The 14,381-nt window shown below is 44.9% G+C and overlaps 1 protein-coding gene across 1 annotated transcript; it reads left to right on the top strand.

Annotated features, from left to right (window-relative positions):
* The first annotated feature begins 1,573 nt into the window (after nt 1-1,573).
* On the top strand, nt 1,574-14,265 carry NEMP2 (nuclear envelope integral membrane protein 2). Its single transcript, XM_071747818.1, has 9 exons — nt 1,574-1,773; nt 4,233-4,348; nt 5,880-6,108; nt 6,264-6,336; nt 7,327-7,420; nt 8,134-8,248; nt 9,119-9,344; nt 11,518-11,694; nt 13,730-14,265. Exons 1-9 carry the CDS (start codon nt 1,644-1,646, stop codon nt 13,953-13,955), a joined length of 1,386 nt encoding a protein of 461 aa, XP_071603919.1. The 5' UTR covers nt 1,574-1,643; the 3' UTR covers nt 13,956-14,265.
* The last annotated feature ends 116 nt before the right edge of the window (nt 14,266-14,381 follow it).

Genomic DNA, 14,381 nt, shown 5'->3' with positions numbered 1-14,381 from the left:
CAGTGTCAAGAAGGTTAACATAACAGCAAAAATATGACAAATTGAAAACGTGAAAGGGATTCCTCTAGTAACTTGGCTGTGGTTGTCCTTTGCTGTTCAGACACAGAACCAAGGGGCACCATATTTTTAAAGGTTTACTAGGGAAGCTGGTAAACACAAAACCCAGCACTTATTTTTCCACCTCGTTTGCTAGAGGAAGACATTTATGAAGACAATACCTAGCTCACCCCAAGGCAAATAAAAGACAGAAATCAGCGGCTGCTTCCTTTGGAAGACCGAACTTTGTCAGATGTTGCTTTCAAATCCCAACTATTTTTTGCCCTGGCTCTCCACTTCCTCAGAACTGGCAAGGAACACTCCACAGTTACGTGCCAGCCCAGCCAGTGCCGAGCGGGTGTAGGAGGCGAGGAGAGGCTCAGCCCTACACCACCCACTCCCCGCAGATGTAAGCGCTGAGACAAGGTGCAAGGCAGTGGGCAGCCCCCTTCAGGTGTTAAAAAAAAAAAAAAAAAAAAGCCCCTCCTGACACCCCCGGGGGGAATTGGATCCAGCCCTAAGCGCTCAGAAATAAAACCCCAAGGAAACGGCATCCTGAGGCAGAGAAACGGCGGAGTTTTAAGAGCGACGAAGGGAACGCGTGGCAGCGAAGCGAGGAGGTTGGGAAGGCCGAGTTGGGTAAAAATAGACATTGGTGATGCCAGAATGCCTTGGTAAAATGGCGTTTATTGATTTTCAGAGAGCAGGGGAAAAGCTCCAGCCCTTCCATCCTTGACAAGTGACTGACAAGCAACCTAAAACCACCACAGTGAGCAAGAGGAAATGGGCCCGGGTGGACCCCGCCTGCGTCTTCGCGGCGCCGAAGGGGGAATGGCGCATCCGGCTCCAGACCCTTCTTGTGGAGGCTGAGGAAACACCAAAAAAGCTGTGGATGCTCCTGTCATCCAAGCACTGACTGAAGGGTGACTCAGGGAGCTCCTCTGGGCGGGCAGATGATCTGAAGAACCCCTGGGGTTGGATGGGTGACACAGCCACAGCGGGGTGATGGTGGCCTTGAGTTGGGATTCCCCTCGGGCTGGGAGGGGAAAGGTCTGGGGCACAGGGTGGGAAATATGGACTCCTTCGGCCCAGGGGAGCTCTCTGCCTCAGCTTGTCAAGTGTCCCAAGCTGCCCACAGGCTCCTTCATTTCTGTCACCATTTATACCTGGGTTGATAGGGGCAGCCGAGATTCCCACTCAGCCATGCACCGACCACCCAAGGGCACGCCCCGGCTGACCTTTTCCATCATTTTTCCTTTCTCTTTTCCCCATTTTCCCTTTCCAAGCGCACACTCTTGAGCCTCCAGGGAATCCCTGGAACCAACCAGCTGGAGGAACACACCGGCATGGGCTGTCACACACCCTCCGAGCTGCATCCCACCCTCCGCCGCGCCCAGGACCCGGGGCTCTCCCTTTTCGGGGCTCTCACCTGCTCCCCGCAAATCCACAGGGATAAACCGGGGCGAATCCCCCCCTACCCGTGCCCTCCCGACCCATCCCGCCGCGGGGTCAGGAAGCGAGCGGCGGGGATCGCTGGGCCGCACCTCCCCTTCTTCCCCGCCTTCCCCGCGGCCGTCAGGGGCGAGGCCGAACCCGGCGGCCGCCACATGAGTCCCGAGGGGCTGTCCCGGTGCCGGCAGCGCCCCGGGGCCCGGACAGGGCTGGGAACCGGGCTGGGGCTGCTCGTCTTGGCGCTGTGCGGGGTGGACGGGGGCAGCGGGCAAGCGCTGGCAGCAGGTACCAGGATACCCCCCCCTCCCCATCCCCATCCCGGTTCCCGGGGAGCTGCGCGGGGCAGGGCGGGCGGGGGTCCCTTTCCCCTGTCCCGGTGCTCGCAGGATGGGTTCGGGGGTGTTCTCTCCCTTGAGAGCAGGGAGCGGGGGCACCACGCTGTCCTCCCTCCGGTCTCCCCTCAGCCTCCATCGCCCCCGGGACAACGCGACCTCCGTGCTGCCCAAAATGGCGCTGCCCGGGCGGAAGGGCCGCGGCCGCCGCATCCTCCCCCGCCGCGGCCGAGGCTGAGAGGGGGTTTGGCACTTGGGTTTTATCTCCTGCTGATCGATACCACCTCAGTCCAGTTCCCACAGGAATAACGTGCGGGGCACCTCGGGGCGGGGGGGGGGGGGAGCGGGCACTGGGAAAACCTGCAGGAACCATTGGAGGGGAAAGGCGGCCTGGAGCGTGTGACGCTCCCTCCGGATGCTTCGGGAGGTTGGTTCGGGAAAATTGGGTGCAGAACGGATCTTCTGTCGATGAAGGCAGAAAATAACCCTAAAGGGCATTCTTAGGAACGATCTTAACTCACTAAACTCCACCCCCTTCCTCCTTGCCTTGGTGTTCCCCAGGCCCGGGCATCCTCTAGATCCTGCAGCAGGTGCTGGCTCATCAGGAATAGGGGGATAGGGTTAGGATGAGATTGGATTTGATGATCTTTTAAGACTTTTTCCAGCCTCAGCGATTCTTTGCTCTCCACTGCTCTCCACTGCTCACAGCCTCAAAACTCGGGAGCTGGCACTTTCTGTGTGTACTCACAGTAGGTAAAATCTTCCTCCATCCCACACATTCAGAAGCATCTTTCCTTTTGGAATGTATTTTGCACTCTGGAGCTGATGTTATGATTGAAACACACATATTTTTCTAGAGAAAATGCCTTGAAAGTGCCTTTGGAAAAAAAAAAAAAAAAACCAAACTACTTGCTAACGTTGGGTATGGAGGACATTCATGGGGATCCATCATTTAGTGCCTGAAAATCCTGGAACACCTTGGAGGGGAGGTGTGGCTGCTGGGCTGTGTTTTGGTCCTCATGACATGTTGCCATTTCCTATCACTGGATTATCTCTGCTTTAGCCCCGGGTCGTGCCCAGCTTCACCTGCTCTTCTCAGAGACAAATTAATCCTTTCGCAACTTCATCTGATGACTTTTACAGAAACGCCTGTCAAGAGGTACAGGCAAGGGTTGTGCTCCCTCCTCTTCAGTTTGCCATGGATGAAAATTAATCAGGTGGTTAATTTTTCACAGCAAAAATGCTCAGATGTTAAGTTTACATCAGTTCACTTTACCAGGATCATCTGTGGATGCTTTAATTCTGGAATGACTTAATAAACTTAGGTATTCCAGACTGGTGTTTTTCCTTGGCTTAATTACATTGGTTAAAAATTATTTAGCCTAAGTTCAGCTTCCTTACAGGGACAGGGCAGGTTTTTACCTGCTACCAGTATCTCCTAGTCCAGAGTGAGACTATTCTGCACATCCTCATTTTGCTGTTCTGAGTGTCTGACAGTGTTTTAGCACTTATTACTGAGCTTGGCTTAGACCTACCTTTTCTATTCAGTGAGCCAGATGATTCCCTCTCTTCAGATCTGTAATTATTTCCTTTATTCTTCTCTTTAATTACATTCCTGGAACACTGTGGTAATGCACTGCAGGGTATATTTTACACCTGTACATACTTTGGAATGTATGTTATTCTTTCAAAGTTTGCTCCATACATCTTTTAGGTGCATTTCTGCTCAAAAGCACCATCCTCATCCTGAAGATTGTAGAGGCTCACTAACACTTTAGCAGAATGAGACCAATTAGCATCCTTAAATGACTTCTGGCAAGGTAGCAGTGCAGTTGCCTCAGCAGCTGGACTGGATCAGGAAAAAATGGCTTTGAAGAGCTCTGTTATTTAATGTTTGCAACATTTCTGAGGGAGAGGAGCACACTTTCTGCCATCAGCAGCCATGTCATGTGCTGAATGACTATTTTAATATGCAAGGCTGTTTACCTGCTCAGACTCCCACAGTTGCCATCACCATTGGTGTAAGCATCCACTCTGGTGGAGTTACACCCACTCGTGCCAGCAGTGAATTTGGCCCAGAAGCCCCTTTCCAGCACCATCAAAACACTGATGCCAAAGCTAAGCTTTTATGGATTACATTTTTTTTTAAAATGCCACCTTAATTTTTTTTATTTTATATTATATTTTTCCAACAGCGTTGCAGTTTATTGTGGAGCCTAAATGGCTTGACTTCTTGAAGCCTTAATTTGAATTTTTGTCTGAATCATACTGAACGTGCTGCCCTGCAGCATGGTTTTTGATTATCTACAAATTGCTTGTGACTCCCTCAGCACATGTAACAAGGAAATGGAGGAAAATTGTACATTTGCATTTGATACAAACTTAAAATGAACTTCTCTGCTCCTCCCCCAGGTAGAAACTGTAGATTTTTGCAGGACATGGATGTCATCCAGAAACAGGGTGAGAACTGTTTCTGCTATGTCCACAACAGAACCATTGACTTGAAGTACCTTTGGTCCACTCTTCAGGTAAGAGGCTGTTTTGGGGATCATTCAGATATGGGATCCATCTCATGTGAACTCCTGCCAGCAGAATCTGTGCTCAGTTAGCACAATCAGAACAATACCCCTGTGTAACTTGCACCTTGAACAATGGTAGGACCATGGTAAAAATGCAGCACTGTGATCCTCCAGGTCAGCTGCAGGGAAGTTTGGCTTCTCTTCATTAAAAGGAGATCAGCCAGGCTCATATTGTGGGGCCACACAGACATGAACCTAGGCTGGCATATTATTTTGTTGCACACTTTTCCTCCTGACAGATCACTGTTAACCTCTGCAGCAAATGCTGTTGTTTATCTCCAAAAATCTTTATAAAAACTTCAAATTTTGAGGATAAAATGCAGTTCTGTGACTCACTCATTGCAGCATACCAGGCCACAATATAGGAACCAAAGGTGCATTAAACTGTGACCAATGAAAGCAGCAGTAGCAGTGTTTTTCTGTTTTTTTTTCTGAGTAAGAGGGTCATCTTACAAGAAACAGATTTAAAGATTAGCTCAAAACACTATAAAAATATCTGCATGGTTCCTTTTTTTTTTTTTTTTTTTTAATCCTGGGAAGCATGTCCCTAACCAAGGGAAGGAAACAGTTGCACTTCATCACTGTTGGAGGGAATTCACTCTCATATATAAAGGAAGGGGAAACCCTCTTTCTTCCCAGGACTGTTTTCCTCAGGAATATGGTGCAGATGTTTCTGTGAATGGTAGAAGACCTCAGGTGGTGAAACCCTCCAGCTGTGACATGAGCCTTCCTGAAGTAAATGTTTTAAACCAGGAAATTCAGATTTTTCTCACAGGGAGTTGCTTTTTGACATGGGAGAAGTCTGTTTTATTACCTATTGCATCACTTTTTTTGTAGATGGGTCTTTGTTGTCTCATAGGCCCTGGTCAAGAGCTCACATTGAGTCACAGTCTTCAGGAAGATCTTTCCATCTTCTGAGATGGACAAGATCTCTTAGTTTGACAGGAGAGGGTGCTGGGAACTAGCAAGAAACCCTGAAATACCCCATGGGAGTATGCTTATATTTAAATTTCTGGTTATGAGAACTTTAATTGCCCTTATTCCTCTTCTGTCCCTAACATGAACATTGCATTCTGAACTACAAGAACATCAAGTCCAACTTCATATGGTTCAGTAGAGGAATGGAGAAGTGTATGGATATAAAAAAAAAAGCCCACCTGTGGGTAGTCACATGTTACAGGTTTTTGTTAGAAATCTGTGTGTGAACAAGAGTCATGGTGAAACCAAACCCATCAAGTTTTTGGATGGACTTGAGGCCCCTCCATAGAACTTTGCTCACGTTGAGTTCTCTGAATCCCTTTGTAAGGCCTGAGCAAGCAAACTTTGCCTGATATTAATAACCAGTATTAATTCAGAATTGTTCTTTTATTCTCAAGCTCTCAGTACTGATACTCATTCTCACATGGAGGCTGACAGGCTGTAGAGTTCAGGAAAGCAACCCTGACTGTGAGCTCCTTCTCTGTGTCTTGTGTGTCTTTAGGTAAAAATTACCAGCAGAGAAATGTTCAGGTTTGAGCCCATTTCAGAAAAAAGCAACTGTCGTAATGCAGAAACTGTGTTTGAGTTTGCTGCATGTGCTCTTAGAATCTTCTGGAAACCAGAGACAACTACAGAAACTTCCATCAGCATCAAAGCATATGGAGCTTACACTTGTTTCAAGATACAGCCCCTCAAAGCCCAACCCTACACCCTGAGTGTGAAACAAGAAAGTGAGTAAAAAAGCTTCCAGAGAGCTTTGCCAGTGGTACTGAAGGGACCATCTCTTCTGTAAGAAGCCTGGGACTTTTCTGCTGATATTTTTTTATATATTCAACATGTCAGATTGAATTAAAGTCCATTTCTATTTTTCTCCTCCTTTTTTTAGTGCTAGATGGAAAGCTCTTGTTTTTGTTTGTAGCTGGAATTTTTCTGTTCCATTTTGCAAACAGCCTGAGCAGGTGAGTACTAGCTGCTGGTTCTTGACCTTTTTTCCCACAGCCTGTGCATTTTTGGTCTGTTTTCTAAGCTGAAGAGGCTTTTGTTTGGGAAAGTGAAACAACAAAACACATACTTAAAACTTTTTCATACTGTTTGTGTTTGGACAGATTGACTCTTCCTGAGTCACTTAGCTGAGTTAGGGATCTTGTATCCAAGCCTCCAGCACTGGCCAACTCCAAGAAAATCCTCAGCAAGCAGGAGTGTGGATTCAGAGGATATTCTCCCTCCCAGAGAGATTTGCTGAATATTAAATAATGCTGCATGCATTATTTAAATATATATTTTTAATATATATATATATTTAAAGATATAAATGATACCTTCCTGCAGCAGGAAGCACTTAAGATGAGGTCATCTGGGGCCTCATCTCCACCTTTATGCCAACCTTTGTCCATCATTTTTTTAATGCACATTTTGCATAGCATGTAAGGTGGGACACTGGGAGCAAAAAGTGGATCCTGTGACTTCAAAGTGAGTCACAAATTACTTTTCAGGAGGCACCTCTAAAACAAGCAGAGCAGCCACAGGTTTTATAGAGTTAACTCTGCATTTAAAAGCCAGAATTGATAAATGCTTAAGCTGCTGAAAAAAAAAAACCAAACAACTTGTGGGTTTGTGGGGCTTTTTTTGAACAGTACAGAACTGTATCAGTACATAGAAGAAAATAAGGTTACTAGAAACTAGAAGGTCCAATGAAATCAGAAAAAATGTGAGCTTTAAAAAAAAAACAATACAATTTCCTAGCCTGTAACAACTTTGGTGACCTTGAGTATCTGTTAGGAATTTTTCCATACATGGATTTAACACCTACACAGGGCCTGTTAACCACTAATTCTAACTTACAGCTTTGTTAAGTTCTTATTGAAGACCACTGCTGTTTTTATAAATATTGGCATCTTAACCAATTACAAATTATACTTCTCACCATATTCTCTGTTCTTCTTTTGCAGGAGTACCAAGTTCTTTTACCTTTCTGGAGTAATGCTGGGGGTTCTTGCTCTGCTAGTCTTTGTCCTCTTGACATGTAAAAGATTTATTCCAAGGGTAAATCTGCATTTATAAAACAAAATAATCATCACAGGAAGTTAATCATAGTATAATCAATCACAGCATAGGAAGTGAATGTCTATTTTTGTGGCCAAGCAACTCCACTGCAATGACTGCAGGATTCCTTGTGTCAAGTACAGTTGGGTCAGAGAAAAGTTCTAATTAGCTTGCTCCTAAATTTGAAGTAAACAGGAGATTGCTGATGTACAGGAAGAGTTTATTCTGAAGCATAAATTATTTTTGTTGGCCTGGAGCTAAGCTTGCTTTTGAATTTATGAATCAACCTAAATCAGAATATAGTTTTAGTGGCAGATTCTCCTCCATTTACCAAACACAACTCATTGCAAAGCAGATGTGCATTTTTCCTTCAGTTTTACAAAGTCTGTGCATTCCCACAGTATTGCTGAGATGTTTTAATTGGAAATACACTGCAACATGGCTTGTACCATGACACTGGGACATGATGCACAAATACAGAGGTGCAGTTGCTACCCCTTAGAACTGACATGGTTTAGCTGAAGTGTGCAGAGCACAGCCCACTGGAACTCTTACACAGATGCTAAACCCTTTAAACCTAGCAGATATCACACCTGGTTTTGCCTGTGAGTTACCTTGCACACACAGTGGTGCTGATTCTGACTTGGATTATTTTATTTTTTAAGTTTTGCTTTGTGTTAAGATTTATTTATTTATTTATTTTTCATTTCCAGCACAGTACCTTCTGGATCTTAATGAGTGGCTGCTGGATGTCCTCTCTCTATTTTATTTACTGCTTCAAAGAGAATATGCAGTGGTTGTGGTCTGAGCACAGATACTACTTATTGGGTAAGAAAATGATCAAGAAATGTACTGCAGATTTTTGGTTTTAATTTAGTGGTTAGGTGAATAACTGCCCATAAAAAAAAGCAAAATCAAGTGACTCATTTATGGAGTACTTTTTCTCCTAAGCCATAGACAGTGCAGTATTCCCAAGGCTGCTGTACTTTGCAGCTGTTGAACACTGTGAACCAAACTGAGGCAGTTTACAGGGGTGGTGTGCATCTGTGTCATAGAATCACAGAATTTTCAGGGTTGGAAGGGACCTTAAAGCTCATCCAGTTCCAAGCCCCCTGCCATGGGTCAGAACCTCCCACCAGCTCAGGTTGCTCAGAGCCCTGTCCAGGCCTTAAAAACTTCCAGGGCTGGGGCTTCCACCCCCTCTCTGGGCAACCTGTGCCAGGGTCTCACCACCCTCATGGTGAGGAACTTCTTCCTAACTTCCAGCCTAAATCTCCCCTCTTCTAGTTTGAATCCATTCCTCCTGCTCCTATCACTCCCTGACATCCTAAAAAGTCCCTCCCCATCTTGTAGCCCCTTCAGATACTGGAAGGCCACAACAAGGTCTCCTCAGAGCCTTCTCCTCTCCAGACTGAACAACCCCAACTCTCTCAGTCTGTCCTCACAGCAGAGCTGCTCCAGCCCTCTGAGCATCCTCCTGGCTCTCCTCTGGACACACTCCAGCACTTCCATGTCTTTCTTGTAATAGGGGCTCCAGAACTGGACACAGTCCTCCAGGTGGGGTCTCACAAGAGCAGAGTAGAGGGGGAAAATCCCCTCCCTTGACCTGCTGGCCACACTTCTCTTGATGCAGCCCAGGATGAGCTTGGCTTTCTGGGCTGCAAGTGTCCTCCATGTCCTCCTTTTCTGTTTCTGCAGGGTATTTTCTGGCTGTTGGAACAACCAGCTTTGCCACTTGCTACCAGCATGGCCCACTTACCACAGACCTGAGCATAACCTTGTTCACCTGGACACTGCAATTAACAGCCTTTGTCTTGATTTATTGTGGTGTCACCATACCTCAAGTGGCATATGCAGTCATAGCTCTCTGCCTTGGTTCCAAAGGCCTCTGGTACCCCCTGGGTGCTGCTTGTCACCTGGGCAGGTTTGTATGGCAGTTGTGAACATCCAAGTCCCTGGGATCACCAGGAAACACTGGGAGGCTGATTATGGAAAAAAACCCAACCAAACAACCCTTCAGTGCTGATTGATGAATTTCTAATGCTGGTTCATATTTTTAATCAGAGGTAGAACTCTTGTAGAGGAGGTTTAAATCCCCAAAACACAGGAATTTAATTATTTCACAGGTTTAAGCATGAGTTTAGTTCTGTGGAGAGTGGAGAAAGGAAACTTAATGTAGCACCTTGTGGGTGTGCAGCATGTGAAAACATTTCTGGTTTAATGATCTGACTGCATCAACACTGCCTTGGTTTCCTGGGTAGTGAGAGAATCTGCAGGTAACTTGTACTGAATCTTAGGGACAAAACAGCACTAGGGAGCAGATGTTAAAAAGTGACAGTCCTTGCAGGTTAGATAGTGTTGAGTTCAGAGCCTTCAAACCCACAAAAAAGAATGGTTTCCATTAATTTTAGTTTTCCAGGGTTGTGACCCTAGGTGTACATCTCTGTCTTTAATTCATGGGAATAATCTGCTACCAGGACTTCCCCCTGTATTCCCAGAGCCCCATTTATATTGTAGGACTGGAATATATTTATATATATCCCATTTATATTCAGAACTGCTTGCAGTATGTAGAGCTTAGTTTGCTAAGCATTTTTATTAGGAATATGGGACTGTGTTTGCTAATCCCTCAATTTGTAGCATGTTTTATCACAAACATAGCACTCAAATGAAGATTTTAAGAAGTCCTTCCAATTTTCATCTGGTTTTTACCTTCAGTGGTGGCATCCAGATAAGAAACTTTAGTGCAGACTGTTCTCTAGCTGTGGACTTCTGATGAACTGCAGAGAACCAGGAAGAGGCAAAGGCTAGAAGTGGCACAAGCAAAAGAATAAAAAGCAAATAATTTCTTTTTTTTTAGCCTTTTACACATGTTTAGTTTTTAAGAACATACTGCTTTGCCCTTCTGATCTTTTTAAAGGTTTGGACTGGCTTGTAGCTGTTTCTAGGTGGAATTTTTCATTTGTTGAAGATTTTTTTTTTCCTGCAGCTGAGAAGCACTGTTTCAAAAGCAATATTATAGGATCAGTATGTAAGGATCACTGATGTAAGCAGGTTCACTCTAAAATCAGTAGGATTTGGCTACAAATTCACAGAAGTCATAACATACCTGTTTTACCCTCAAGCCCTGTAGTTTGTTCTCCATGAGGACTTCTTTATGTTTTGTTCATGAACCAAAAAAAGCACTGAAATACAGCTCTACAGATTTCTCTTGGGAGAATATGAGGGGTTTTTTTCTGCTTCAGAACACTAAGCAGTAGCACCAATCTGTGAGGCCATGATACATAGTTCAGTGCTTCAGATGTACCAAAATAACTAAGAATCCCCCTTTATTTGTTGTTAAGATCAGTGCAAATCCCACTGAGCCAGCAAGGCCTTTACTATTTGACCTCTGAATAAGAGCTGCAGTTCATTCTTGCTTTACAGGGAAATAAGGAGGAGGGTGAATGCTGCTGGTTGGAGCAGGTGTTTTTATACAGAGCTGAAAGTTGTATGGGCATCCAGCCCTTGCTTATCTTAACTCATCACAACATTTAAATCAAAAGCAGTTGACAGAAGGGAACAGAACATGGCACACTTTCTAATTGATAGCTAATTATATTATACATTGCTGTGCAGCAGCTAAAAAAACATCAGATTGTAAACATTTTGGCCTCAAGACTACTCAGTTTTGTAATTTAAAGCAAGATTTAAGGGAAGTGATCTAGTAAACAACATGAACAACTCATCACAGGCTTATCTGCAAAGTTACACATGCAGGCTGGGTTTTGATTCAGGCTGTGTCTCTGCACAGACACATTTTGCATATTGCACCTAAAAATGGCTGAGCAAAGCAGCCATTGATTTCATTCTCTGAGCTCCTAGCCCATGCACACACAGAAAGAACATGATCCAAGGCTCATTTGAAGCTCCTGGTGAATTCTACAGCTTCAGCTAAGACCTAGGGCAAGCAGAAACATCAGACACCTTGTCCTAAAATTTTAATTCAAGAATGTAGCTTGTCCTCTTAGAAATGATGAATGCGTGCCAATAGCAGGAAGTAGAGAAGCATGACAATAATCCTGACTTGTAAAAAGACTGGTTTCATTTCATTCTAGAAAACTGAAGAACCACTTCAGATCCCAAAAGTTGGTGTTGAAATGCCTTACTGAAGAGGAGTATGGAGAACAAGGGGAGGCAGAAACTGCCAGAGCTCTGGAGGAGTTACGTGCATCCTGCAGGAACCCTGACTTCCCCTCATGGTTAGCTGTCTCCAGACTCCAGTCCCCACAGAGGTAGGAAAACCTGGCTCCTCTAAAACAGGAGACACATTGTACAGGCACTGTTGCAGAGCCCAAAGCTACTTCAGGCTCTGTTCCTGGTGTATTTCTCTTGCTCTTCTCCAACCACAAATTCCTCTTGAGGGTTTGCAGATGTTCAGAGATGGTAAAGGCAAGCTGCATGGTAATGGCAGCTTTCCCTAAAGCCTGCAGGCTTCCTGCAGTGCCTCTGCAGCCTCCTACACAGTGACTCAGGTGGCCATCTCACCAGGGAAATGCCCATCACTTCTGGTTTTAGAGCAGAGCACTTTGTCATTGCAGAAAACTGGGGCACTCTGAAGATACATGAGCAAATCCTACCAGTATTAAACTCTCCAACTGCAAGCCTGCACAGCCAAGAAATCTTGTTACTTGGAATCAATCAATAGCTAAGACTAAGAATACATAGGAAAAAAAGTCAGTGCCTGCACCTGGGAAGTGTAACAGATAAAAGAGCTACTCCAGATTTAGATTAAGAGACAAACTTCAGACACATGTGGGTTAGGAAGGGAACGGTCAGGTAAATGCAGCCAGAAAATATTGCAGAATATAAAATTATTCATAATAGCAGTCTGTTTCCATCAAAACTGAAACTTCAAGGTATCAGGAGCAGAGTTTTGCATAATGCCCAGCAACAAAGACTTGGCCCTTGCCTCAGAACCAAGTATCACAATTTCCAAGGAGCCCCAGTCAGCTCAAGTTTGATCAATAAAAACTTAAAACTCGTTTCAAGAACCTTCATCCTCCTTGGATGAGCATGCAGACAGCCCCTCTGCCATGTGTTAGAGGTCTAACCTGAATTTTTTAATCTTTTTTTTCTAAGATACTTGCATTCTGTAGCGTGATTGAAAGATACAAAAAGTGAAAACTCCCAGCAGTGTTGCCAAACAAATTACTGCCAAATGCACAAATGAGACAGTTGCATTTTCTAGATACCACTGAGTTCTTATAAATTATTTACTACAAAACCACAGAAATAAAAAGAACCAACAGAACTCTGATGTGAAGTGAGGTTCCCCTCCAAGCTTCCATTAAGCATTCGAGGGCAGATAGTTCAGCACAAGGCAAACCTGTAAAAGGCAGCCAGCCCAACTCTGTTCCCCATTTAAACTAAAAAGTGCTTCCAAGAAGAGCAAGGGGACGACGTTCATCTCACAGAAACAGTAAGTCTCAAATGTAAATTATTGATCAGTTTACCAGAACTCCAGAATGTGGCTGCATTTCCTTTTTCTTACATTTCTGTGATGCTGTCGACACGTACCCAGGTGTCAGAACTGCCGTCTGTTTCCATGTGCTTGCCAGAAACCTCCAGCTCTTCCAACATAGTTGTCCACTGAGAGCCAGGGTTGTGGCCATTTGAAAGCTGAGGAGTTCATGCTTTGTTCCTCCACTTTGGAATTTACTTGAAGGAGCTCCAGAATTCCCAGTCTGCAGCTCCAAGCTCACCAGAAGCAGGAATTCTTTGCCGAGACTTGAGCTCTGCTCGCCCAGCGTGTGCGTGCAGCACCAGAAGCAAGGTGATAGCACAGCAGTGTAGGAAGGTGAAGTTCTCTCCATTTTTCCTTTAATTAGGAGTGACAACTTACCTGAATTCTTGCAACCTTTGTTCTCAAACATGCTACAGCTCTGATTTATTTTTAGAAGCAAAAGTACCATCTATCCAAGTCTACAAACGCTTACTCTGGATTACCCCTTGAGTGCTGACAAGATGTGAAAATGAAGTTAGATCATCTTGCTTAGTCACAAGACCTTGCAGATGGCCTCCAGAAGAGCCAAAGTTACCTAAATAGGAAAGGCTGAAGACTGAAAAGAAAAATGAGGCAGGGAAAAAAATAAAACTGTTCAGGGTTATTGCCATTTGCTCCCTGTTGTTCAGGTCTCCCTAGCTCACGCTGCAACTTCCCCACTGCTCGTGGGCATGTCCTTCCAACACTCCTGGCAGTATCCCTGCATTTACAGAACTTTTTTCATTCCTCAACTGATGGCTTTTCTCCCTTTAAAAATCTGGCAGGTTTGCAGACTTTGTCCTGGGATCTCCCCACATCTCAGCTGCAGAAATAAAGGCACACGAGGAGGAGTACGGCATCGGGAGCTCCTTCCTGGAGGAGCAGCTCTTTGAGACAAGGGCAGGAGCTGAGCAAGATGATCCCACCAGCTCCATCCATGAAGGAGATAAGGAGGAGGAAGATGAAATGCATGAACAAATTCCTTTTCCATATGCTACAGAGTTGCTCTGAGCTTTGGGAAATATCCAAAAAAAAACCAGAGAGGGAAAACAACGCGTTTGTCCTGGGAAGGGAAGGAAAGGTGCAGACTGCAAACTCAGGCTTGGGGATTTCTTCTGCCTGCTGGTGGACAAAAAGGGATTTTGGAAAAAAAAAACAAACACAAAACTGTTTACTGCATCACTGATGTTGCCTGATTGAAGCAACAGAAGGAAACCATAGGTGCTGTTCAGGTGAAGAGGATTCAGATGCTGTTGGTACTTTAACTAGGGAAGTAAATGTTGCTTATTTCCAAAGAGAGTTCTGGCAGCAGCTCATCCCACCAGGGTGCCTTGTTTTTCCAAGAGTGCTACCTCTAGAGAACAGAGAATCTCCTTTGGCCCTTTTGATAGTCAGGCCCTCTGTGCTGAGCACTAGAGGGAGGAGAAGCCATTATTA

This window comes from Heliangelus exortis, chromosome 6, assembly GCF_036169615.1.
Source record: "Heliangelus exortis chromosome 6, bHelExo1.hap1, whole genome shotgun sequence".
Taxonomy (NCBI): domain Eukaryota; kingdom Metazoa; phylum Chordata; class Aves; order Apodiformes; family Trochilidae; genus Heliangelus; species Heliangelus exortis.
Note: the sequence above shows the minus strand (reverse complement) of the source record. Positions and strands in the feature narration are given on the sequence as shown.